General features: G+C 49.3%; 1 protein-coding gene across 1 annotated transcript; it reads right to left on the reverse strand.

Annotated features, from left to right (window-relative positions):
- Positions 1–5,263: 5,263 nt before the first annotated feature.
- Positions 5,264–20,637, reverse strand: LOC123629270 (cytochrome P450 4F2-like). Its single transcript, XM_045539104.1, has 12 exons — positions 20,440–20,637; positions 15,731–15,875; positions 15,361–15,414; positions 15,144–15,271; positions 13,636–13,757; positions 12,640–12,910; positions 12,237–12,303; positions 11,910–12,039; positions 6,220–6,353; positions 6,060–6,124; positions 5,814–5,896; positions 5,264–5,438 (listed from the first exon to the last, which is right to left on the reverse strand). The coding sequence occupies exons 1-12, from the start codon at positions 20,635–20,637 to the stop codon at positions 5,264–5,266; spliced, it is 1,572 nt and encodes a 523-aa protein (XP_045395060.1).
- Positions 20,638–24,699: the final 4,062 nt, after the last annotated feature.

Raw genomic sequence — 24,699 nt, forward strand, 5'->3', positions numbered from 1 at the left:
GTGAGCACTTTATCCATTTTATTTACTTCTGTTCTTTCTAATCAGTCACCCCACCTGCTCATTGAGAGCACACACAGAATATTACAATATTGGGTCTTAATCCTGCGTTTCTAACTCAAGGGCTTCTAGGAACCTTGGACTCGCTGCAGTGATATGACTGTCTTTTGTATGTTAATGAGATTACTCTTGGCTGAGGACATCTAGATAGCTTCAGGATAGGGGCTGGGCTGGCCACCAGAAAGACCAAGGCATGATGAGAAGGTTGGAACTTTAAAAAGTTGTTTAAGTTTATTTTTAATTAACAAAGAGAGTTGGAACTTTGAACCACACCCTCTAGACATCTGGGAAGGGGAGAGGGGCCAGAGATTGAGTCAGTCACTTATGGCCAATGATCTAATCAATCATGCCTACATAACAAAACTCAACCCCCATAAAAACCTTTAAACAAAGGGGTTGGGAGAGTTTCTAGGTTGGGGAATACATAGAGATTCTGGGAGGCTGATGCACCCAGACAAGGAATGGAAGCTCTGAGCACTTCCTTCCCCTATACCTTGCCCTGTGCACCAATTGTATGTTGCTGGGTTGTATCCTTCATGATAAACTGGTCAGAGTAAGTAAAGTGTTTTCCTGAGTCTTGTGAGTCATCATAGCAGATTATCAACTGTGAAGGGAGGGGGAGATTGTTTAAAACTGATTTTGTAGCCAAGTCAGACAAAAGTGTGGGTAACCTTGTTACGGAGCAAAAGGCTCACTTCCCAACCTGTATAGAACCCAATAGTATGGCACTGGCTTTTGAGACAACAAAAGGCTTTATTGTGAGTCAACTTGCAAGGAGACAGGAGACGATAGTCAAATCTGTCTCTTCGATCTGGGGGTGTGTCAAGATTTTATGGCATTTCTAACTAGCCCCAGGTGATGCCAATGCAGCAGATCTGCTAGGCTGGTAGGGTTAACGATTAGGAAGTTAAGACCCTTTTGCTCATTGCATGTGCTGGGGCTACATAACTTGCAATTTTGGCTGTGCGACATCTGTAACAAAAGCAATGCTTAGTTTGAGCTGTTTCCACAGTTACCCTGTGGGCAGCTAATCCTTGTGACTGGTTTCTAAAGTGAGGGCAGTCTTGTAGGACTGAGCCCTTAAACATGTGAAGTCTGACACTAACTCCAGTTACTGTCAGAATTGAATTGAATTGTTAGACCACCAGTTGGTGTCTAGAGAGCTGGAGAACTGGTTGTTGATGTGGAAAGAACCCACACATTTGGTGTCAGAAGTGTTGTGGGTAAAAACAGTTCATTCCCTTTCTCCCTTGTCCAATGAGAAACATTTTCCATTCCATACCTGCAATCAGTCTCAAATCTTCCCACACATGTCATTTCACAATACTCTCACCCAGCCCTCTCAGTATCCTCCTGGGTCTCCCCAAGCCCACCCTTGTGTTCTACATCCTGTTCTCCCTACAGCATCCAGAAAGAACTTTCTAGAAACAAGTGACCATGTATCCCACTATGCTTAAAACCAACCAACTGGTGCAACCACTTTAGAAAACTGTATGCCAGTATCTATTCAAGCTGATATAGGCTTCCCTTATGACTTAGCAATTACATTCCTAGAAACAGACCTTCTATTATCCACTAAAGGAAATGGACTAGACATTCATAGGAACATCATTTATAGGAACTCCAAACTGGAAACAACACAAATGTCCATGAATATGTTCACATAATGGAATATCATACAGCTATTTTCTGTATGTATTAAAAAATATGTAGAGGTCCCCATTACCCTTGGAACAAACTCTTCCAGTGAACTTCATGGTTTTGCATGCTCTTGTCCTCCCACCTGTCTGCCTTCATGTCCCAGAAACCCTCCAGCCACATCCAACTCTACAGGGCTCACTGGACATACCATTGTCCCTGAATGCACCATGCTTCTGTCACCCTGAGCCTTGCACTTGCTGTCCCCACTACCTGGAAACCCCTCCTCCACCTGGCCATCTCATCTGGATAACACTGACTCACCTTTCAGGGAACTCACTTTAGACCACCTCCAGAAGCCTTCTGTAAGTCTCTGGTTGAGTCTTTGACTTAGCTCCTACACTTAGCTCCCCCAGGCCCCTGGGCTTCCCTTATCACACCTCTGACCACTCTTTCCTGGTTACATGACAGCATGCCCCCACTGGACCATGAGAAGCTGAGGGAAGAGACCACTCTGTCTCTGGTCATTGGTGTATGTCAGCATCTAGAATATTTCAGGGGCAACAGAGCTGGAGAATTTGTCCTCCCAAGCCCATCAGTCATTGGTGAAAAACTGTTCCCAAGAGAATGCAAATTCCTAGGCAGGAGTGCCCACAGGAATCAAGAAAAGTGGGTTCTAGTAGCCTCAATTCCTAAAGGTCAGTGAGAGCTCACCAGGTACTTCTGAATTAAGACACCTCCCACCACAACTCTCTAAGAAGTGAGCCCTTCCTGGGGGGTTCCCTGCCCTTCACAACCATAGCACAACTCTCCCTGGCTCCAGAATGGGGTGTATGACCCCACTGGACACTTCCCATTATGGGTCTCTGAACTCCAAATCCCCAGCTCTGACCTCCACACCCTTTCTATTGGTTAAGGGCAAAGAAGGCCACTGACTGTCCCTTTAAAAAGTATCAACGGACTATGTCCAACTGCTGTTCATGCTGAACCCTTCGCTACGTCAACAGTCCATTTGAATATTTGCTGCTGCGACCAAGGTTTGCTACTTGCACCTGCCAAGGTACAGGGCACATGGAAGACACTCTGCCTGGTTTACAGGTATAGGCTGAGCTGTGGGGAGAGTGGACAAGAGAACAGTTTACGGTCTTAGATGGTATGATCTGTGAGGATAAGGATGTCAATTCGTTCTCAAATTACATCTGCAATGCAATTGTACTTAAATCCCAGTGAATCCACTGTTAGTTTGATAAAAAACAATTCCAAGATTCCTTCAGAAAAATAAAAGACAGTACAAAACCATACTAATCTTATAAATATCGAGCAAAGAGGAAAGTTATCCCTTTCCAGGTTCTGAGACACACTATAGAGTCATAGTCGTTTTATTTTTTAAAATGTTTTGAAACTATTTTTCTTCCAGATTTATTGAGGGCTAATTGACAAACAAAAATTGTACATATTTAAGGTGTACCATGGAATGTTTTGATATGTGAAATGATTGCCACAATCAAGCTAGTTAGCATATCCATATCCATCTCCTCACATAGTTACCTTTTCTGCCACGAGGAGAAAACAGTAAAAATCTACCCTTTTAGCAAACTTCACGTATTATGTCGTAGGCTACATTATTAACTATATTCACCATGCTGTACATTAGAACTTCAGGACTTAATCATTCTGCATGATTGGAACTTTGTACCCTTTGACCAATATCTCCCCATGTCTCTCCCCTCTGACACACATGCAACCACTATTCTACTCTCTGCTTCTATGAGTTTGACTATTTTAGATTCTACATGTAAGTTAGATCATGTGACATTTGTCTTTCCGTGCCAGGCTTATTTTTCTTAGCATAATGTTCTTCACGTTCATTCATGTTGTCACAAGTGGCAGGATGTCCTTTTTTAAGGCTAAATAATATTCCATTGTAGTTACTGTGTAGACCACATTTTCTTTATCCATTCATTCAATGATGGACACTTAGGTTGATTCCATATCTTGGCTATTGTGAATAATGCTGCAATGAACATGGGAGTTGAGGTAGCTCTTCAAGACCCTGAGTTTGGTTCTTTTGGTAAATATTCAGAAGTGAGATTGCTGGCTCACAGGGAAGTTCTATCTTTAATTTTATGAAGAACCTCCACACTGCTTCCCTTAGCAGCTGCACCCTTTTACACTCCCACCCACAGTGTACAAATGTTCCACTTTCTCCACATCCTTATCATAACGTGTTATCTTTTTATAAACCATTCTGCAATAGCCATTCTAACAGACATGAAGCGATATCTCATTGTGGTTTTGATTCACATTTCCCTGATGAGTACGAATGTTGTACCCTTTTCATGTAACGTGTTGGTTATTTAGTGAAATGTCTTTCTAGGTGCTTTGCCCATTTTAATTCGAGTTATTTGTTTTTTTCCTAAGAGGTTGTCTTAACTGTATATTTTGGCTATTGACTCCTTATCAGAGGTATGGTTTGCAAATATTTTCTCCCATTCCACAGGTTGCCTTTCATTTTACTGATTGTTTCCTTTGCTGTGCAAACACTGTTTCATTTGATGTAGCCCCATTTGTTCATTTTTGCTTTTGTTACCTGTGCTTTTGGGGTGGTATCCCAAAAATTATTGCTAAGACCAATGTCAAGGAGATTTTTCCTTATCTTTTTTCTAGGAGTTTTATGGTTTCAAGTGTCATATTTAAGTCTTTCACCCATTTGGGTGGGGAACCTAGGGCCTTCTATTTTAATGAAATCTTTTTATTTTTATTAATACGTTTTTGTTCATGTTTTATATTTTTATCTTATTTTTAAAACCAATCTAGGATTTGTTCTATAAAATTTGAATTCAGTCGGAAGGCTGTGCTTAAGGACCTAGAAGAACACATGTTTTATTTGGTGGTTGTCTATTCTATTGCATTGGTCTAAATATCTGTTTTTATGTCAGTACCATACTGTTTTGATTACTATAGCTTCGTAATATTAATATATTTTGAAATCAAGACTCTCTGATGTGTCCTCAAGGAAGGATGCCCCAGGGCTTTGAGTGATGGGCACTGAGAGCTTTGGAGCAGGGCTGGAGGTGGTGGGTTCAGACAAATTCTACTTATTGCCTGATTTGGGGACCCCATGATATTATTTCAGTTGAATTCTCTGGGGGCTTGTTGTTTTCTTCGTTAAACATAGACCACCTGGTTATCAGTGTGAATTTTTTGTTTGTCCTCAGCTTTTTAATCACATATTAATAGGGAAGAGGAGATTTGTATAGTAGCCTGAATGGCTTCATGGTTCAGGATGCTGACTCACATCAGACAGAGACTAGGGTCCCAATTCTGGCCCAGCCACTTCCTGGCTGTGTTGCCTTGGTGAAGTGAATTGATCTCTCTGAGCTTCTGTCTGCAAATGGGGAAGCTAATAATGATAACACCTGCTTCATGACATGGTACATGTAAACTTGCTGGCACTTAGTAAATGCTCAATAAACGCTAGATAGTATTATGTTCTTTCATCATTCAGTGGGAGTCTGCAAAGGCAGGTGGGCGGGGTCGGAGTGGATCTAAAGCTTGCAGTGGTGGGTCACTGCGCGCCCGCTCTCAGCGGCTCCACCCGCCGCCAGAGGCCGCCCTCGGCTCGCAGGATAATTTCTGGCTTCCTACGCGGCTCGGTGTCGGGCAGGACGCGGAAGTGCAGCAGCGTGAGCGCCAGGGCCACCTTCATCTCGGTCATGGCGAAGTTCTTCCCAATGCAGTTCCTGGGGGTGGGGGTGGGGACTCTGACTGCACCCAGGACCCCTATCCGGGCCACATCGCACCTGAACCTGGCCCGGGACCCACACCCTCACCCTGATCAGCCTGAAGGGCAGAGGGGGTTATAACTATGCCTGGGACCCCCATATGGGCTCTCGTATCCCCTGAACCTGGCCCAGTTCCAGCCCCCAGCTCAGACCAGCAGACAGCAGATGGGGTTCTGAGCACACCCCTTTTCCAAGGATCTTGTTCAAATCTGTGTCCCCCTGAAACAGCTGCCCCACAAGTCAGAGACTGGTGGCTGGGGGATGTGACGAAATTGCCTCCTAGACTCTCAACACCCTCATCCAGTCTTCGCCTCAGACCCCCACTGGCCTCACCTGGGCCCCATCGAGAAGGGAATAAACGCCAGAGGTGACCTCTCCTGGGAATTTTCTGGGTCGAAGCGGAAGGGGTCATAGACCTAGGGACGGGGCAAGATAGAGCTGCTGAGTGGGGTCTCTCAGGAATCACAGCCACCCCCAGAAAAGACAAATGTGGGCACAGCAGAGGGAGTGTCTGATTTCACCAGTCAGGACCCCTCCCCCTCACCAGGTCCAGGATGGAGAAGGGGGGAGGGGCAGCACCTCAGGGTCTGACCAGACTGACGGGTTGTGATGAATCCCAAAGATGCTGATGGCACAGATGTTCCCTGTTGGGAGGAGGGGACAGTCAGGACAAGGCCCAAGCTGCCTGATGGGACCACCACCCCATCCAGGAGCCGCCTCCCCCTGCCACTGTGGGCACCTTTGGGGATGACCCGGCCCTCTGGGAGCACAACGTCCTGGGCACAGTAGCGGGAGATGGTCGGGGATGGAGGATACAGCCGCAGACTTTCCTTGATGCACATGGTGAGGAAGGGCAGCTGGGCCAGGTCCTCCCTAAGGAGCACCCCCAACAATTATCCAGGGAGCAAACACAGTCCTACTGATGCCCTGTGACTCCCTCTCACCATCTTTCTTTGACCCTTAGACCTATAACAAAATAAATTCCAGATGAATCCAAGATTTAAGCACTAGAAAATCAAAGTCACAAAGTGCTAGAAGAAAACTTGGCCTTTAATTTTAGAAGCATCTGTGAGCAAGATGTAACACTCAGGGGGTAGCCTTAAAAATGTGAATACATTTACATGAAAAGGTTTTTTAAAGTATATAATGAGCTAACAAAGCAGGGGGAAAATCTCCACAAAGGATCTATAAGGTTATTTGAATAAACAAGATCCCACTTCACACTATACAGCAAGATGATGTAATATAAAGGTGTCAATTCTTTCAAAATTAACCAATATATTCAATGCAATCTAATAAAAAATCTAACTGGATTTTTTTTGGAAGTTGACAATCATATTGTAATTGGAAGAGTCAATGTTCATCAAGAGGTAGGTCAATTTAGAAAGGAAAGATAGAAGAAAGAAACCCAACCTACCTGGTATTAAGACCTATTACAGGCTGGGCACGGTGGCTCACGCCTGTAATCCTAGCACTCTGGGAGGCTGAGGCGGGCAGATCGCTGGAGCTCAGGAGTTCGAGACCAGCCTGAGCAAGAGCGAGACCCCGTCTCTACTAAACATAGAAAGAAATTATACGGACAGCTAAAAATATATATAGAAAAATTAGCCGGGCATGGTGGTGCATGCCTGTAGTCCCAGCTACTCGGGAGGCTGAGGCAGGAGGATTGCCTGAGCCCAGGAGTCTGAGGTTGCTGTGAGCAAGGCTGATGCCACGGCACTCTAGCCTGGGCAACAGAGTAAGACTCTGTCTCAAAAAAAAAAAAAAAAAAAAAAAAAGACCTATTACAAAGGCATAGTGATACTAATGAAATAAAGTTATTTTTAAAACCGGGGTTCTGCTGCAAGAACAGGAAAACAGACACATGGAACAGAGAACTTAAAGTCAGGCACATAAATAGGTGAGTAGTTGGCATCTGGTAAAGGAGTGTCCACACAACCCTGGGCAATGGATAGATACTTTGGTAAAAGGTATTCAAACAAATGGTAATGTGGAAATAGACAGAATCAGATCCTCGTCTACGCCATATACAGAATGGAATCTCTTCCTATAAGAGAAAGGCAAAACTGTACAGTCAAAAGTTGATAACAGAAAAGACATTTTTGTGATCTCAGAGTAGGAATTCTTAAAACCTCAAAAGCACAAAATGGGAGTTGAAAAAAGGAAAAAAAAATATGTATAAAATGAAAATTTCTGTGTAATAAAAGACACCACGGATGGAATCATCACTCCAACAAGAGATCTGGAGAAGATGTCCACAATAAATATATAGACCTAAAACAATATCTAAATCTAGAACAACATCTTGAATAGGTAAGGTATTCCTGAAAATCATCAAGAGAAAGGACAAGTCACCAGAGGGAAAAGTAGCCAAAGGATAAGATCTAAGAATTCAAGGAAGCTCAAACACAGGAGATTTAAGAAGGAATGCTCAAGGTTGCTGGTTATCAGAGAAGATGAAATTATCTAACAATGAGATGCCACTTCACATCTATTCGAGACAAGAATTAACAAGGTAGGTAATGCTAGGGGTTGGCTAAGGTTTGGGGTAGAGTGGCTTCATGCCCTGATAATGGTGTGGACAGGGGCTGCCATTCTGAGTGGCAACTGCCAGTATATGGTCAAGGAAACACGATGCATGTTTTACCACCCAGCACGCTGGCTCCCAAGTATATATCCCAGAGAGATTCTCGGACAAGCAGATAAAGAGACATGTACAAAGATGTTCATTGTACTGGAGGGATGGAAGCAGCCTGGGTATCTAGCGCTAAGAGATGATAGAGGAAAGGACTATATGATGGTTAAAAGCAACAAACTAAGTGTACTTAGAAGCATGGATTGGTAATAAAACCACAGTGCTCCATTTCGGGAAAAGTAAGAACCAGAACAAGATCTGGGATATAAGAACATATTTACAATTTTAAAATACATCCACCCCAACAACAAATTTTATGAATCCCATAAAATTCTAGAGAGACCCATCTCTCTAGAATCATATTGGTGGAGGGCTTTGAAGTGGAGAATGGGGGTAAATGGGAAGAAATAAATACTGCACGGAAAAAGCAGGAGAACTGGCCATGAATTGAAGAGCATTGTTAACTCAACTGAGGTCCCAAAAAGTAATTAATTAAAATTTCCAAGAGTATTTTTCAAACTAGCTAACCTGAGCATAAAGTTTAAATGGAAAAATAAGAACTCAAAAAATTTATAAAACAAAGTAATGAGACAGAACCAACTTTATCAAATATGAAAGTATTTTAAAAGTATGATAATGAAGACTTATTTGTGTTTATATATGGCTAATAAATAATGAAAAAGAACAGAGTCCAGAAATAAAGCCAAATGTATAAGTAATTTTAGCTTGTTGTGAAGCTGCTATTATTTAAAATCATAAGACAAGTACAAAATATTCATTAGATTCTGTTGGGACAATTAGCCATTTGGAGGAAAAAAAAGAGACTCCTACCTCAGTATTTATAAAAAAAAGGATTTCATAGAGAAAAAAGCATTAAATATTTAAAATATTAATAAACTTTAAATACATAAAATATTTGTAAATAAATAAATAAACCCTCTAAATATTTAGGGGAAAAATAAACCTGAACTGTATTTTAATATCAGAGTGTGAAAAGTTTTCCACGCATAATTTTAATAAAATAAGAAGAGAACCTTTAAAAGAAAGAATTAATAAAATTGCCTACAAATAAATGAACTAAACTAAAGCAAATAAACCAAAATAAAAAATAAAGTCAAAGACAATTGGAGGAAGAATTTTGCATAACACAAAAGCTAATTTTGGTGATATATAAAGAGTTCCTACAAAATCAATAAGAAAAAAACTAGAAGAACCCAAAGAAGGAAGGACAAATTATGCAAACTGACACTTCACAAAGAAAGAAATATGTATAGGTGATCAACAGTTGAACACAATGCTTAATTTTACCCATACGTAAAGTGATCTTCAATAAAATAATGAAGAATTTCATGGCACCTATCAGATTGGCAAACATTTTACAGTTTCATTTAAGGGCAAACATTTTACAGTTTGTGAGGATAAGAGAAAATTGGCACCCTCAAAATCTGAGTGTAGGAGTGATTTTTCCAATAGCTATAAAATTGTAAAGCTCAAACGGTCTTTGGTTTGGCAACCATGCTTCTAGGAATTTGTCTTGCAAAGATGCTCGCATGTGTAAGCAATGGTCAGTGTACAATGATGTTCACTACACCGTATTTGTTATAGCAAAAGGCTGGAGACTACACAAATGTCCACTAGCAGGGGAATGTTTTAATAAATTATGGCACATCCATATAACGGAATTCTATACGGCTATCGAAAAGGAGGAATAGGTATCACTCATCCCATCATACACTGGAGGGTAAATCACCACAGAGATACTAGCAGGAAATTTGGCAATATCTACTATAATTGAAAATGTTTGCATAAATGTCTGCAACAGAGGGGAGAGTCAAATAAACTCTGGAATGCTACACAGCACTCAGAAAAAGCTCCACGATACATTGGTGAGGAAAAAGAATAAGTGACTATTTTTTATGACAAACTGATAGCTCTAGAGACCTCTCAGAAGATGGAAGAGAGGATTAGGCTTGAGGACAAAGGTGACAAAAGTGAACCTAATTTTTCTTCCAGTGTCTTGTTTTGTAAAACAAAAGTGGGGGGACTTGTCCCGATGATTCATTTTACCATTCAAAATTAATGTTTCAAAACTTTATTTTGTAAACAAGGAAAAGATCTTGAAGCTGTATTGTCAACACACCTGCCTGAGTGCCCTGCCTGTACTCCCAGTTGTACTGAGACAGAGAGAATGAAAGATGGGCAAGAGGACAGAGAATGTGAACAGATGAATGTGGGCGTAGACTGAACTGTCTGGAAGGACACAGGAAGAGGAAAAGAATTGGGATGCTGGTATGAGAAGGAAGCCTATATTCATTGTAACCCTTTAGTACTGTTAGAATTTTTACCAAGTGCATAATTATTTTGAAGTTAGGGGAAGCACAAAAATGTCTCCCTACTTCACAGGATTGCTATACTAAGCAAAGCCTTGAAGTTGGCATCACCCCATAACGTGTGTCGAGTCCAGCACCTCCTCTCAATCCCTCAGCTACTGCCCCAGAAACTGTTCTCTGGACCTTCAACCCCCATCTTGTCCCCTCCAGTTTGCCCCCATAGCCACAGAGAGATATTTCTAATGCCCAGATCTGACCTGTATCTCTCCTGCTCAAACATCTCCCGTGGCTCCCCATTGCTCTCCAATGTTAGTCATGGAACTCTCTTCAAGAAAGAGTTTGCCATCCAGCTGTAAGGATTTAGGTGAGCTGCTAGCCTCCAACTATAGGATCTTCAGACTCTGCACCATTCAAGCTAAGACCACACTATCTTGAGCAGCCCCCAGCCAATGACTGAGCATGGTCATTCGCTAGTGTCTCACCATTTCTTCCCAGTGTCTGACTTCCCTAACAATAGCATCTCTGCCCACTTTTAGCTGTTATCTAACATCAGCTTCCCAAAGGACTTGAACTGACACACATCAGGTTAAAGTCCAATCTCTTTACATGGTTTCCATGGCATCCCAAGAAGGGCTTCCATTACCAGCTCCAACCTCCTGGGGAGCCCCTCCCTGTTCCTCACACTGTGCATTTCACAAGGATTCAGACACCTTTACTGCTCCTCACCCTCCAAACACACCAGGCTCCCTGGTGCATGCCTCCATCCTGGCCTTTGCATGGCTGTCCGCTTGAGTGGAAGCGCTGTCCTGTCCCCATGCCCAGTGTGGTGAGTTTGCATTCACTGCCTCCCTCCCCAGCCTCTCCTCCTTTTCCTTCTGCCCCAGCTTTGACCTTGTAGGATGGACCCCAAGTTAGAAAAGGTAAGGCAGTGTGGAAGTGTTTACTGAACGAAGAGACAGATGACTTTTACCCACTAAGATTTTTGTAAATCAATGGAATAGATGGTAAGGTGTGAATTAGAGGGAAGGGCAAAAATTAAGGAGGGTGAAGGTCTTGGAAAAATGTAACTTTAGCCAGAAAAGCAAGTGGGTGGAGGAGAAGCTTGTTGACTGAATACATGCTGGGAGGCATCTGCTCTACATACATTGTCACTAATTCTCCAAGCAGCCCTGCAGGGTAGAAATTCATCCACATTTACAGAGGAGAAAGTAGTTCAGAAGAGAATATTGCATTACTAATGTCAATAGCAAGTTATGGGACGATAAATATGGACTCCCTGATGTTTCCGCCCCAAAGCCTGCAAGCTTTCCTTTGCTGGCCAGGCTGGGTACCAGACCCGGCTTCTGCGTTCTGCTCCTACTGCCACTAGGCAATAATGGCCCAACCAGGATAAAGATCTTCCCCTTCCCACCTGGGCAGCCAATGAGAGGGGCTCAGGAACAGGCCATGAAGAGCTGCACTCACCATTCAATTTCTTTAGGCTCGCGGTCCCTCAGGAGCTCTTGCACCTCCTGCCGGCAGCGCTCCTGGTATTCTGGGTGCTTCGCAAGGTTGTACAGGACCCAGGAGAGGCCACTGGCCGTGGTGTCATGGCCTGAGGGGCAGCCAGGCAGGCTTGAGTCTCTGGGCTGCTCCAGCACCAGGGTGTGGACAGTGCCCACACATTGAGGCTCTCAGGGAGGAGGGGAGGAGGAGAGGACGGGCAGAATGAAGTGATCCAGGGTCCACCCACCACATCCCTGGGATGGAGAGACCCCTGTCCTCATGGCAGTGGTACACTGGAACCCTCACCTGCAACCATGAAGGTATCAGCCTCTGCTCGTATGTCCTCATCTGACAACTCCTTCCCATCTTCATCCTGGAAACAAGGCAAAACCCCCGAATCACACCAGCTCTAAGGGCACCTGAGTCCAACTTGAAAAATTCCTGAAGAGCCATCGTCCAAGCAGGATGCCGCCATTGTCTTCTCCAGAACTTCCCCACAGGCTTCCTCCCTGGTCTCCTGCCTCCTAATTGCTCTCCCCAAGCACCAAACAGGAGTCACCTCAAAAATTTATCTCTGACTTGTCCCTCCCTTCCTCAAGTGCCTTCCATAGCTTCCCAGTGCCCTCTGAATCAAGTTGAAATTGTTTGAGCTGACATTTGACATCACTGTCTATTCTGCCTCATGAATTCAAATCCCAGAGAAGCCCACCTTGGCCAGCAGGAGCACATCAATGAAGTCCAAAGTCTTGGACTTGGTCTTGATCTTGAGGAAGTCATCAACACCCTGGGTGGCAAGAGTGCGGCGCCGTTCCTGGATAATGGGAACCGTGAAGTTGCACACCAGGTTGCAGACCCTGCGGAAGCGCTTCCCACTGGGAGTGAGGTAGTACAGGAAGTCCATGTGCAAGAAGATCTTCTTGTACCATTTTAATATGAGAGCACTGAGCTCCAAGACAGCAGCAATGTATTCACTGGAACTCCTGCAGGACCGGGCCAGAGAGAGGAAGCAGCTCATTAACACACACAAAACCCTGGGATCACTTCCCAATCAGAATCCCAGAACCACGTTCCATCCAGGAAAAAAAGTGCCCCCGGCGCCCACTTCTCTCTCCGTCTCCCACTCTCTGAGAGCTGCCTCATGCTCCAGGTTCCCAGGGCAGAGCTTGGGCATCATGCTCATTTTCTCTCTTTCTTACTCAACACATGGTCCTGCCCATTCTTCCATGGTTTCTCCCAAATCTGTCCCATTTTCTCCACCAAGCTCAGACTCCTCCTGTCCAGGTCTCTCTCCATTCTGTCTCTGTGTAACAGTCAATTCTCTACAGAGTCAAATGTCCAAGCTCAGCCCTGACCATGACTGTCATCTGTTCCGTAGCTCCTTGGAAAACTTGAATAAAGTTTATACTCTTTTGCCTGGCTTTTCAATGTCCTTGAGATATGGCCATTGCCTACACCGCCTCCCACACAAACTCATTTCCAAGGTGTCTCCTTAATGCCTGTTGCACATGCTCTGCTTGGCCTATCCTCCTTACCTTCACACACACAGTTCCACCTACCTGGAAGAACTGCTCATTCTCTCTCCTATTCAGGATCTTTCAATGCCTAGTTTTGGCTCACCTCCTCCAGGAAGGTTCTTTTGGTTGCTCTGACCAGTCCTCTTTCCTCCACCTACTCTCAAGAGCCCACGCCCTGGGCAAGGACCCACTCCTGACAATTGCTGTCGAAGCTGAAGATGCATTTCAGCAGACTGTCCAAGATCATGAGGCTGATGTGCTCAAACATGTCCAGATGGACACTGCCCTCTGAGGCCAGACACTGCCACTTGACCTGGCCAGAGGAAGGGACAAAGCTGGAGCCAGGCCCTGGATCCCCTGAGCCCCTCCTGAACTCCCACCACCAGGATAGACTCCCCAGAACCAGACTCCTGGTCCTCTGCCAGAGGCACCCACCCCCAGGGAGGACCAGAGGTGGGTGGGAGAGGAAGCTGCTACTATTACGAGATGAAGACCCCAAGGCTGGGAGTTAGGAGACCTGAGTTCAAGTTCCAGCACTGCCTCCTATGATCTGAGTCCCCTTGGTCAACCCATTGCCCTCCCTTAGGTCCCACCTACTCACATCTTCAATACAAGTTAAGTTGACCTGCTTTACTTCCAGACAAACCAGATTGGGACCCCTGCCCCTCCACTCCTATCTCACTTACTAACTGGTTGAACCTGGGCAATCTCCCTGAGCTTTCTGATCCTCAGTTTCATCATCCATCATGTGGCCATCACGGTCATCTCTACCTCATAGGGTTGTGAAAATTAAATCAGACAACATGTACCATGGAATTGACATGTTTTTTCTGGTATGCAGTAAGTGCTCAGCAAATGTTAGCTCTCATTTTCAACCTCCACTTTAGCATAGAAGCAGGTGATGACAGAAATGTCCCCAATTTTTCATCTCTCCCTATATCCTCAGCTTTTTTCAATGAGACTTTGCATCTCCTTCCATTGGGAAGCAGAACCTATTTCTCCACCTCTTGAATTCCAGCTGGCCTTGGGACTTGCTCCAGCCAATAAAGGAAGGTGACATCACGATGTGCCCGTTCTGAATGTCTCTATGCACTCTCTGGAACCTCCAGCCCCTGAGCAAGCTACTGGAGTATGGAGAACAAATGCAGGAGTCCAGTTGACCCACCAAAGTCATCCTAGACCAGCCTACAGCCAGCCCCACACATGAGACAGAGCTCAGCTTGGATCTGCAGAGTGTTCTACCAGACCCACTCATGACCACATAGGAGGGAGCCTGGCCAGGATGAGAAGAATGGCCCTACTTACCTGTCCTTTCATGATCAATAACAAATACTAATTCTTTCAAGCCAGTGACTTTTAAAGTGTTTTAAGAGTTTTAAAGTTATGCAGAAAGAGTTACTTTATAAGTTTCATTATTATCATCCATACTCAACAGCCTGCAGGGCTTCTGTGAGAAATACTGAAAACTAATGCATTCTGAGCACCTACTATGTGCCAGGGGCATGACTCCACTAAGTCATCTTAGCTACCCTTCAAAGGGGAATTGCTATTTCCATTTTACATATGGGGAAACTGAGGCTGGGGGAGGACAAGCAATGGCTCCAAAATCACCCATCACATCCTGGACTCTAGATCAGGTCTCTCTGAGGTCCCTTTGCCCCCAAGGCTCCAGCTGGGACTCTGGGTTTAAGGAACTCACATACATGATGTTCATGCTTTTGTTGAAAATTGTAACGTAGGGCTTCAGGATCTTGAAATGGAAGGCGGGTGTCAGCATGATACGGCGGTGTTTCCACTTGTCACCAATGCTCAGCAGGAGCCCCTCCCCTAGTAGGACAGCCGAGGGCAGTGGGCAAAGACAGCATCTTCTGGCCCCACAAGGTTGTCCCCAGCCCTGTTCATCTGCAAGTACTCACCCAGCCAGGGCTTCAGGAACTTGCTGAGGACCATGTCCTTGTGCCTGATGGTGTCTGACAGAAGAAATAGACCCTCAGAAGCCATGGAAAGGAGCAGGTGGGAACTTCAGAAGTGAGGGGTGGGCTCCCAACCAGGGATTTCCCTTCCTCATCCTGCCTGGCATAGAAAGAATGAGGCCAGTGGTGTCCAGAACACAGGTGATGCTGAGGTGGGGGCTGGTTGAGTACATGTAGAGAAGAGGAAGGTGGCTGAGGGAGCAGAAGGAGGAGGGACCCAGGCACTGCAGGGGCCACACAGTGGCTTGGTGCAGGAGGAGCTGGAAGCCCTCAGACATGCCACAGCACCACCACCACTAGCTCTGCATGGTACCTGAGGCATTGAGGACAGATTGGACGAAGTCGGGGTGGCACAAAGTGACGACAGGGAGGGTGGGGCCCAGCCACTTCATAAAGCCCTGGGGATAGGTGGCCACCAGGTGAGTCACTTCCCACATCCCCTGCTCCGTGTTCATGACCTGCAAGCAAGGCAGGGCCGTCACCTCCTGTGACAAATAATTTCAGGTGCCAACATGACTGGGCTAAGGGATGCCCAGATAGCTGGTAAACATTTTGCTGGGTGTGTCTGCGAGGGTGTTTCCATAGAGATTAGCATTTGAATCGGCAAACTGAGGAAGGAAGGTATGCCCTCCCCAGTGGGGCCAGGCACCATCTAGTCCATTGAGGGCCCAGAGAGAACAAAAAGGTGGAGGAGGGGACTTGGCTCTGTCTTCTGGAGCTGGGACATCCACCTTCTCCTTGGACATCAGAACTCCAGCTGCTCAGTCTTTCAGACTCTGGGACTTATGCCAGCAGCTTCCAAGTTCTCAGACCTTTGGACTCACAGTGGATCGGTTCCTTGGTTTTCCAGTGTGCACACAATGTACCACGGGACTTCCCAATCTTCATAATCATGTGAGCCAATTTCCATAATAAATTCCCTCTTATCTCTCTGTATCTGTATCTATATGTATATATCTTATTCATTCTGGAGGACTGTGACTAATATACTACCCCAAGAGGAGCCACAGCAGGGCCCCCCTGCAGCCTCCAGACATGGCGCAGCCTCTGCAGTGACCGGCGTGTCCAGTTTCCGCACAGGTGGAGGGAATCTCTGCCTCCTCCTGCTCCTTCCCTATCAGGACTGTCTCAAAGTCCCAAGCGTTCATCCCAGCCCACAAAGAGGCCCACCTTGGATGGAAAAGATGGATTTTCTCATGTTGGGAGTGGTTCCAGCCCTGGGGGCAGCCACAGAGCGAGGTCCCCAAAGGGCAGCAGTGTGACCTCAGGACTTCAGCATCAGGGCTGATTTCCTACATCTTCCCAGGTCACAGCCAATGGGTTCCCAGTTCCTCCAACCAAGAAGAAAGAGTCTGCAGACCTGGGAACTTTTTCATGCCAGCCTCGGGGAGCGTGCAAAAATGTGGACTCAACTTAAGCCTGGCCTCAGCCAATCCCACAGGCAGCTCAAGAATGCAACTCAGTTGGAAACTGTCTTCAGCCTGAGGTCACAGGGAGTTCCAGACCATGACGAGTACAACAAGGATGTGGGCTCAGCTAATGTCTGGCTGCTGCCTGAGGCCCTGGGGATCCCCCAAGGGTGCATTGCATCACAGAGTTGCACCACTCAGAAGGAGGGAGAACTGGGCGTTTGCATACCCCTAGCAGTCAGTTACTGGCAGCAGGATCCCACCCCACCCTGGGAGTGAGGGATTCAGCCTCCCAGATTTCTCTGAGCAAGCCCCCATCTCTGGAAGTTCCCATGAGCTGAGGGTGATCCTCAGAATTCGGGGACAGCCGTGCATAGTGGGGACCACGCTCACAGCAGCTGGCAGAGTGTGCCCTGGCCTGTGGAGGGCTCTGGGCAGGATACCAGCAGCATCTACCACAGACACATGGAGAGAGACAGAGAGAGGGACACATGGAGGCAGACACAGACAACTGAAGGAGGACGCTGCAGCTGACAAGGCTCTTCCTCTAGACACTTTCCTCCTGGCTTCCAGGGCAGCTCCGTCTCCTGGTTTCCCTCCCACTTTCCTGGCAGCTCCTTCTCTGATATCTCACTTCTTCTCCTCCACTTGACCTCCAATGATGTTGGGGTTCCTGGGTTCAGCCCTGAGCCCTCCTCTCTCTCGGGGCTCTCTCATTCTCCCAGAACCCAGCTTCAGTCCCCTTTTCAGCCCTGGCACCCCAAAGCCCCCACTGCCAGCCACTTTCTGGGCAGCCCCCTGGACAGCCCAGACCTCCAGACTCAGGGTGACTCAAACAGCTCTGTCATTTTCCTGCAAACTGCTGACACACCCTCCCCGGCTCCCCACTGCCATCTGTATTAACCCCAATCCCCACCTCCTCAACCCCTTTTCTCTGCCCTGGTCACTCTGGTGGCACCAATTCTCTTTCATTGCTGAAAAGCCAGGTACTAACACTCCAGCCTCCAGGCCCGGGGGTGGGCTACCCCTCTATAGGGAACACACCTTCTCTTCTTTGCTTAAAAAATTCCTACTCATCTTTCCAGACCCACTTCTAACAACCCCTCTTCCAGGAAGCCTGCATGCCTGCCCCAATGGCAGAAACCTTGATTCCCCTCGGGGCTCCCCCAGCCCCTGTCTCTCCCTGGAACCAGCCCTGACCACACAAGATTAGGGGAGTCTCAGTCTCTCTAGCCCTGGGTCCCCAAGATTGAGTGTGCCTCCAGGGAAGGGCCTGGGCTGAGTCTCCCCAGAGATCCCCACAGGCGGCTGGCAAGTCAATGAGAGAAAGGAAAAGGTGACCAAGGTGCCCAGAGCTGCAGGGGCCTTGGGTTCTGCAGGGGCCACGCACGAGCTGGGCAGGGAGGGGCCATCAAGTTTCAGAGGGTGCCACGGCCCCACCACCAGGTGTTCCAGGTGGGTCCTAGTGGCATTGGCAACAGACCAGGCACCGTCGGGGTGGCAGAGACTGAGGAGGAGGAAGATGGGGCCCACCCACCCCTTAAAGCCATGGGGATAGGAGGCCAGCAGCTGAGTCAGGACCCTCAAGCCCTGCTCTGTGGGGTGACCTGCAAGGTGGCTGTCACCTCCCCAGAAGGAGCCACAGCCCATCCTCCCTGCAGCCTCCAGAGGCGGGTGGCCTTGGCAATGAGCTGTCTGTCTGGATTCTGCACAGATGGAGGGAATCTCTGCTTCCTCCTGCTCGTTTCCTCTGGGGACCAAGGTGCATCCCAGGACAGAGGGAGAAGACCCGCCTCCGCCCATGGAGACGGTCCCCTTGGCTCACGGGGAAGGGTTTCCTCATCCTGAGGGAGCCTCCATCCCGGGGCAGCCCGGGTGAGAATCCCCGCAGGGGAGGCTGGCAAGTGGCAGGAGCCCCAGGGCTCTGAACGCCTGAGGGGGTCACTGGGGCAGGGGGGCCTCTCCTGCAGCTGGGGCTGGGCAGGCAGCATTCATGCCTTATCCTCAGAGTCATGGGTTTTCAGCCCAGGAGTGTCGTGATCTAAACTAAATTTCGGAAAAGTCTCCTCAGGGCTGAGGAGAGAGTGGACCAAGCGGGGCAGGAGAGGCAACAGGGAGGTGTCCAGGAGACAGATGGCAGCGTAGGGGGCCGGGGGTGAAAGGAGGACGCAGAGAAGGGACCCACTGAGGAGAGACTGTCCAGGTGTCAGCACCATACGTGCTGAGAGATGGGATGTGTGGGCGAGAGAAAGAGGGGTGAGGGGACCCCAAAGCGTGAGGTCTGGGCAACTGATGGACTAGACCGAGGGTGGGGGCGGTGCGGGGAGGGGGCTGTGAGTTCAGATTCACACCCGTTGCGGTTGCAGTGTCTGCGAGACCCCCCACGAGGAGGGGCGGCATGGCCTCCTGCTCAGGAGAGACCTGACCTTGGAACTCCCCCCACCCCGGAGGGCACGATGGTCGCGCAGCAGCCGGAGCCCTGGGGGAGGAGGGGCCTGGGAGAGAGAGAAGAGGGAGGAGGGGCTGGGGCCCTGGGCGACCTCCACATGGGAGGGGAAACGACAGCAGAGAGAGAGGGTCCACGGGGAGGGCCGGGGGACCAGGCGAGGGCGGCATCCTGGAACCAGGAGAAGAGGAGGTGCAGGAAGGACGGGACAGTCAACAGTCAGAGAGCTGCGGGAGACAGACGAGGTGGGCCAGGAGGTACCCCTGGGATTTGGGGGCCTGGAGGTCGCAGTCATCTCAAGGGAGCATGATAGGGCTGAGGAGCAGGGGAGGAGGGAGCGGGGAAATAGAGGCAGTGAGTGAACACAGCTCCTTGCCCAGGAGGGGCAGTTTGGGTGCAGAATGAGGTGCCCTGCCCAGGGGCCGGGTGGGAATTTACATGTCACCGTCTGTCCTGTTTAGTGACTCTCTCCTGCACCCCTGCAGAGAAGCCTCAGAGGAGCTGGGTGGTTTATCCCATCCAAGGAGAAGGTTTCTCCAAAGAGCCATGAGGACGGGGTTCCAGGCTGGGCTCTGGGACGCATCGGGACAACACGGACACTGGACGATAGGGTGAGAGGAGGAAGCTGCCCCAGGAAGGGGGTGGGGAGAGACTGCGATTTCTCCCCGTGGCCCAGCTGTGCCGTGGGCAGGGGTCGCAGCTGATCCCTGTGGGGAAGCCGCTGGCCGGAGAGAGGCAGAATCTGGCCTGAGGCCGACTGAGATGGCCCAGGCAGGGGTCAGACCCCGGTCAGTGCTGCCCCTGAGGAGGTCTCAAGTCTAGTGATGAAGACTATGGGTGGAGCGGGGTCCCTGCTCTGTGCAGCCCACCCTGGAAGCCCCCAAGTAAGAGAGGGGTGCGCTACTGTGGAACAGATGGGCAGAATTTGACCCAAAGCAGGCTTGGGGCACGGAAAGGTACGAATGGCAAAGGCATGGGGCATGGGCGGGACTGAGGGAGGAAGGGATCTGGTGGGGCGGTGGGAAAGAGGGGCTCCCCTCGGCCGCCCTCGCTTCTCTGCCGTCCCAGACCCCAGCCCACCTCCGCCCCGGCTCCCTGAGCCCCTTCCCGGCCCTGGGGACGTCCACCCGCCCTGACACCCCAGCCCCGTCCTGCTGCCACACTCACCAGGCCCAGGTGACCCCAGAACCAGCTCCGCGTCGGGGGCTGCGGGAAACAGCGGAGGCGGCTGCAGGTGCCATAGAAGGCGTAGGTCCAGGCCAGGACGCGGGCCAGGAACCAGGAGGCCCTGACCAGCAGCAGCACCAGCCACGGGGAGGCGGCCACCGGCCCCAGGCCCAGCCAGGACAGGCCCAGCTGCGGCATCCTGCAGGGCAGTGGGTGCAGGGGGAGTTCCTGAGGCCCCGGGGAGGGAAGGGGGCTCCAGGGCCGATGCAGAGGGGCAGGGCCGGGAGGGGTCACAGATGGGGACGCAGGGACTGAGAGCAGGGAGGGAGACCCAGGGACCCCAGGGGAAGAGGCAGAGTGAGGGGACAGAAACACAGTCAGGAGTGTCTTCTCCCCCTACAATCTCGTCTCCCCTCCTCCTGGGACTGCTATGCCCTGGTCTGTCCTTATACCCTGGACAAGGCTGAAAGGGCTGAGCTGGGCCACCCGGTCCAGGTCCCAGCTCGTCCCTCCCTAGCAGCCAACCAAAAACAAAGGGCATGGTGCAGAGGCGTTCAAACAGCCTGAGGCGCCAGATCCGGGTGAAATTGGATGGGAACCGAGCTCTCATGACTCTGCAGTGCTGAATCTACAATTAGAACACTCAGATTTTGGGGTTGGACGTCGAGCAGAAAATTCTATACCTGCCAAGGCTGCTTCTACAGCTGTGTGTTCACTGAGCACCTGCTTGGTGCTGGGCCCTGTTCCAGGCATTGAGGGTGCAATGTCCAAGTCCCTGCTGTGAAGGAGGAACATCTGGTAGAAAGAGGGGCCATGGCCACATAGAGAATCAAGAACACACAGTGAGAGAGACAGGAGGGCTTCCAGGAGGAGGCGTCCTTGAGTAGGAGCCAAAAGAAGAGAGAGTGAGGGCTGTGTGACTGAAAGGGCCTCCTTGATCATGGGTGAAGTGCCCAGTGGTGTGCACAAGCCAGTGTGTCCTTGCCCCTGTAACACCCATGCCCTGATGGCAGTCGGCGGCCCTGAGGAAACCAGCCAAGGAAGAAAAATCTGGTCCATTATCCAATCCAGAAGCAGGTGTCAGAGATTCCTTCAAACCCCAGCAGGTGTCTGCAGCCATCCAGGGGGCAGGAGGCAGAAAGCGAAGCAGCTTGGGAAGCAGGAAGTCTCAGGCAGGGATTTTTTCAGCCTCAGGAAGCTGGAGTCTCTCCAGTGGTTTCTCATCCAACAAGGAACTTCTCAGCTGCCAAATCACACATCCTGACTGATGCCATGTCCCCAGCGAGTGCTGTGGGGAGGGGTCACCTAGGGAAGACGGAGGCTGGTGCTTCTCTCCAAGGGCCCTCCCACCCCACCCGAAAGCGGGCAGTGGGGAAGTGAGTCAGAGCAGCAGTGGGGGTCACTCTGCGTGACCAGCCTCACACAGGACCCATCAGCTTATAAGCCTTGGTATTCACGTCTGCAAAATGGGCCCGATGAAGCTTCACAGGGCTTAGCAAGTGTTGCACCAGACAAAGCAGAGAGAGCAGGGAAAAGCCAATCTCAAATGATACGTGAGTGATGTGTATATACATCTCTGTATAAAATGTGTCAGAGCCTGTGTGTGTCTGTGCGTGTACATTTGTATAAAAAATTCCAGAAGAATGCACATATCACATTGGAAAGGAGGGACGTAGAATTGGAGTACAGACACTTCATTTCCTACATGTCCCTGTTGCTTTGTTTTCACGCTGAGCTGCTATAAATTTCAACGTTAAAGCAAATTAAAACATTGCAGTTTGTGTCGCCAAGAAGACACACCTCCCAGGAGTCAGCCTGGAGTCTCTCCAGGACAAGCATGCGGGCTGCACGCTGGCTGCGGTTTCACATTTCCTTTCCTCATACGTCAGGGGGGAACAAGTTCTGGATTCAGCAGAGCTGAGTTCAAATCCATGCTCTGTCACTGGCTGGCTGCGTGTCCCTGGATAAGTCGCTTGCCCTCTCTGAGCCTCAAATCCTCCTAGGTCCAATGCACAGTGACTCTGCACCGTTCCTCAGCAATGAAGTTTACTTGAGCCCCTACACGGTACCAGGCACAGTGCTGGGACCCAGGCATGAGCTGAAGAAGACAGGCGAGGTCTCTGCCATCCTGGTGCTCATGTCTGATGGGGGAAAACAAAAGTGTGTAAGACCAAGTCACATGGTGGTGGTCATGAAAGAATTGACCAGAGTAACGCAAGCCAGAAAGTGACAGAGAAGGCTGCTCTGGACACAGTGACCAGGGAGGGACTCTCCAAGAGGTGACCTTTGAGCAGAAACCTGAGTGACATGTAAAAGGGGTCGTGCGTAAGAACCACCCTCTGAAGCCTTGCCCGGAGCGTGTAGACCCAGCACGCAGTGCCGCGATGGGATGATGCGAAAAGCGTGTCTGTCCTTCTTGCTTCCTTCCCCATTCATGCTGAACTGAACAGCCATGGAGCAGCCTCCCTCCCGCTCCAGGGGGAAGCAGGAACCCGCCTTGCTGCAGACGCACAGTGGTGATGAATCCCGCCCAGCCTCAGGTGGGAGGCGGTTGCTGCGTCCCATTTCTGGCGATACAAACCACGAGTGGTAACCAGCCCCTGAAGGCACGGCCAGGGCCAGATCCACTGGGCGAGGCTGCCAATGTCTTGGCAGAGGTACCAGGAGACCACATGAGCTGGTTTGGGGAGCAGTGGCCCAAGGAAAGCCTCAGAAAAGTCCAGCAGACCCACAGTAGTTGGAACCCACCTCCCCAGGTGGGACCCCTTGGTTGGTGTCAGTGCTGAGCAGTTGCCAACACCCCCACCCCAGCAGCCCCAGCCCCAGAAAGGAAGGACTCAGGGTGGGGTCCACAGAGAACATCCCTGTGGAGGGGGAAAGGGTTTTTTTAATCCAAAAATTGGGAATGAGACACCAAGAACATCACTCAAAAGGCACAGAGGCCAGGTGTGTTGGCACACTCCTACAGTCCTAGCAACTCAGGAGGCTGAGGCAGGAGGATCGCTTGAGCCCAAGAATTTGAGTCCAGCGGGGGCAATACAGGAAGATCCTGTCTCAGTTTTTTTAAAAAAGGAACAGAAGAGCTTGTGGGGTAGGAGGTCAGGGGTGGGGGGGCAGAATTTTGCTCCTCATCTGCACGACCAGCAGGCAAGGGAACCACCGGGGGCAGAGGCACTGAGTGAATCCCCCTCTGCAGGGGCATGCAGAGCCAGCGCTGACCCGCTGTGGGCAATGAGCTGCCACAGCAGTGTGTGGGCACCTGCTGCAGCCTCTCCAGTCAGATCAGGAGGTGGTGCTTTGGTCAGTGGGCACAGCCAGAGGAGATCAGAGGGGACAGGGGACTGATGTCTGTCCTCTGCCTTCCTGGAACAGCTACAGACACCCTCTCTGGGTTCCATCTACTCCCTGGTCCCACACCCTGGGCATCGTGACAGCTCTCAGATGATGCTACCCCCAGGGTGCTGCTCCCTCCCTCATGGTTTCCCTGGACGCTGCCCACACCTTTGGAAGTGGCCCCTTCTTAAGCCCCCCTCCGTTAGCCCATTTGAGGTCTCTGCCAGGACCCAAATGCTACACTCCCCCAGGGGATGGGACTCCCCAGAAAATTGGTTATGTGGGTGTTGATGTTTGTATAGGGACGTACAAAAAACCACTCCCAACTATTGGAATGGAAGGAGGAGAGAAAAGTAGAATTGTTTTCAAAAATGTCTACACCTACCAATTGTTTCCTTTTCTTATGTGAAAGCTGTTTGCTATTTTTAATTATAACTACTAATCTATATAATTATAAATTTCAGTTTTAAAGAAAGTGCTTAGTGCCATGCCTGACTCCACCTGTGTGACTTGTGGAACGATGGAGAGCATCGTAGGTTAAGAACCGGAACACAGGGTGCAGATGGCTTGGTTCAAACCCCATCTGTGGGCCCCTGAATGAAAGGCACTCAGTCCTTGGACTCTGATCCAAGGAAGGCCCTACAGCAACACAGTGGGGAGTCCCTCTGGGCCGCTGTCCCTGGTGCTGAAAGGAAGGGCCACATTCCCACCCCTCTGCCCTCCTCTCACTGTTGAAAACCCACACGACCTCCAATTCCTGGAACATCTAGATGAAAATGAAGCCTGGGTCTTGTCTCTATGACAAAAAAGTAAAAAATTATTTTTAGTTCTAAGCTTTGAGCCAGCTCCACACCACAGAACCTTGCAATTTCTCAGATCTAACTATGGATATTTTGTTTTTGTTTTTGTTTTGTTTGTCTTTTTAAA

This window comes from Lemur catta, unplaced genomic scaffold (genome assembly GCF_020740605.2).
Source record: "Lemur catta isolate mLemCat1 unplaced genomic scaffold, mLemCat1.pri scaffold_121_ctg1, whole genome shotgun sequence".
In the NCBI taxonomy this organism is placed as follows: domain Eukaryota; kingdom Metazoa; phylum Chordata; class Mammalia; order Primates; family Lemuridae; genus Lemur; species Lemur catta.

Excerpts from the sequence above, each read along its gene's own strand:
- LOC123629270 (XM_045539104.1), bottom strand. The coding sequence starts at position 20,637 with ATGCCGCAGCTGGGCCTGTCCTGGCTGGGCCTGGGGCCGGTGGCCGCC. Across the intron at positions 15,415-15,730 it reads ATCTGTCCTCAATGCCTCAG|ACACCATCAGGCACAAGGAC; the intron begins GTACCATGCAGA and ends TTCTTCTGTCAG. Across the intron at positions 12,040-12,236 it reads TGATACCTTCATGGTTGCAG|GCCATGACACCACGGCCAGT; the intron begins GTGAGGGTTCCA and ends GCTGCCCCTCAG.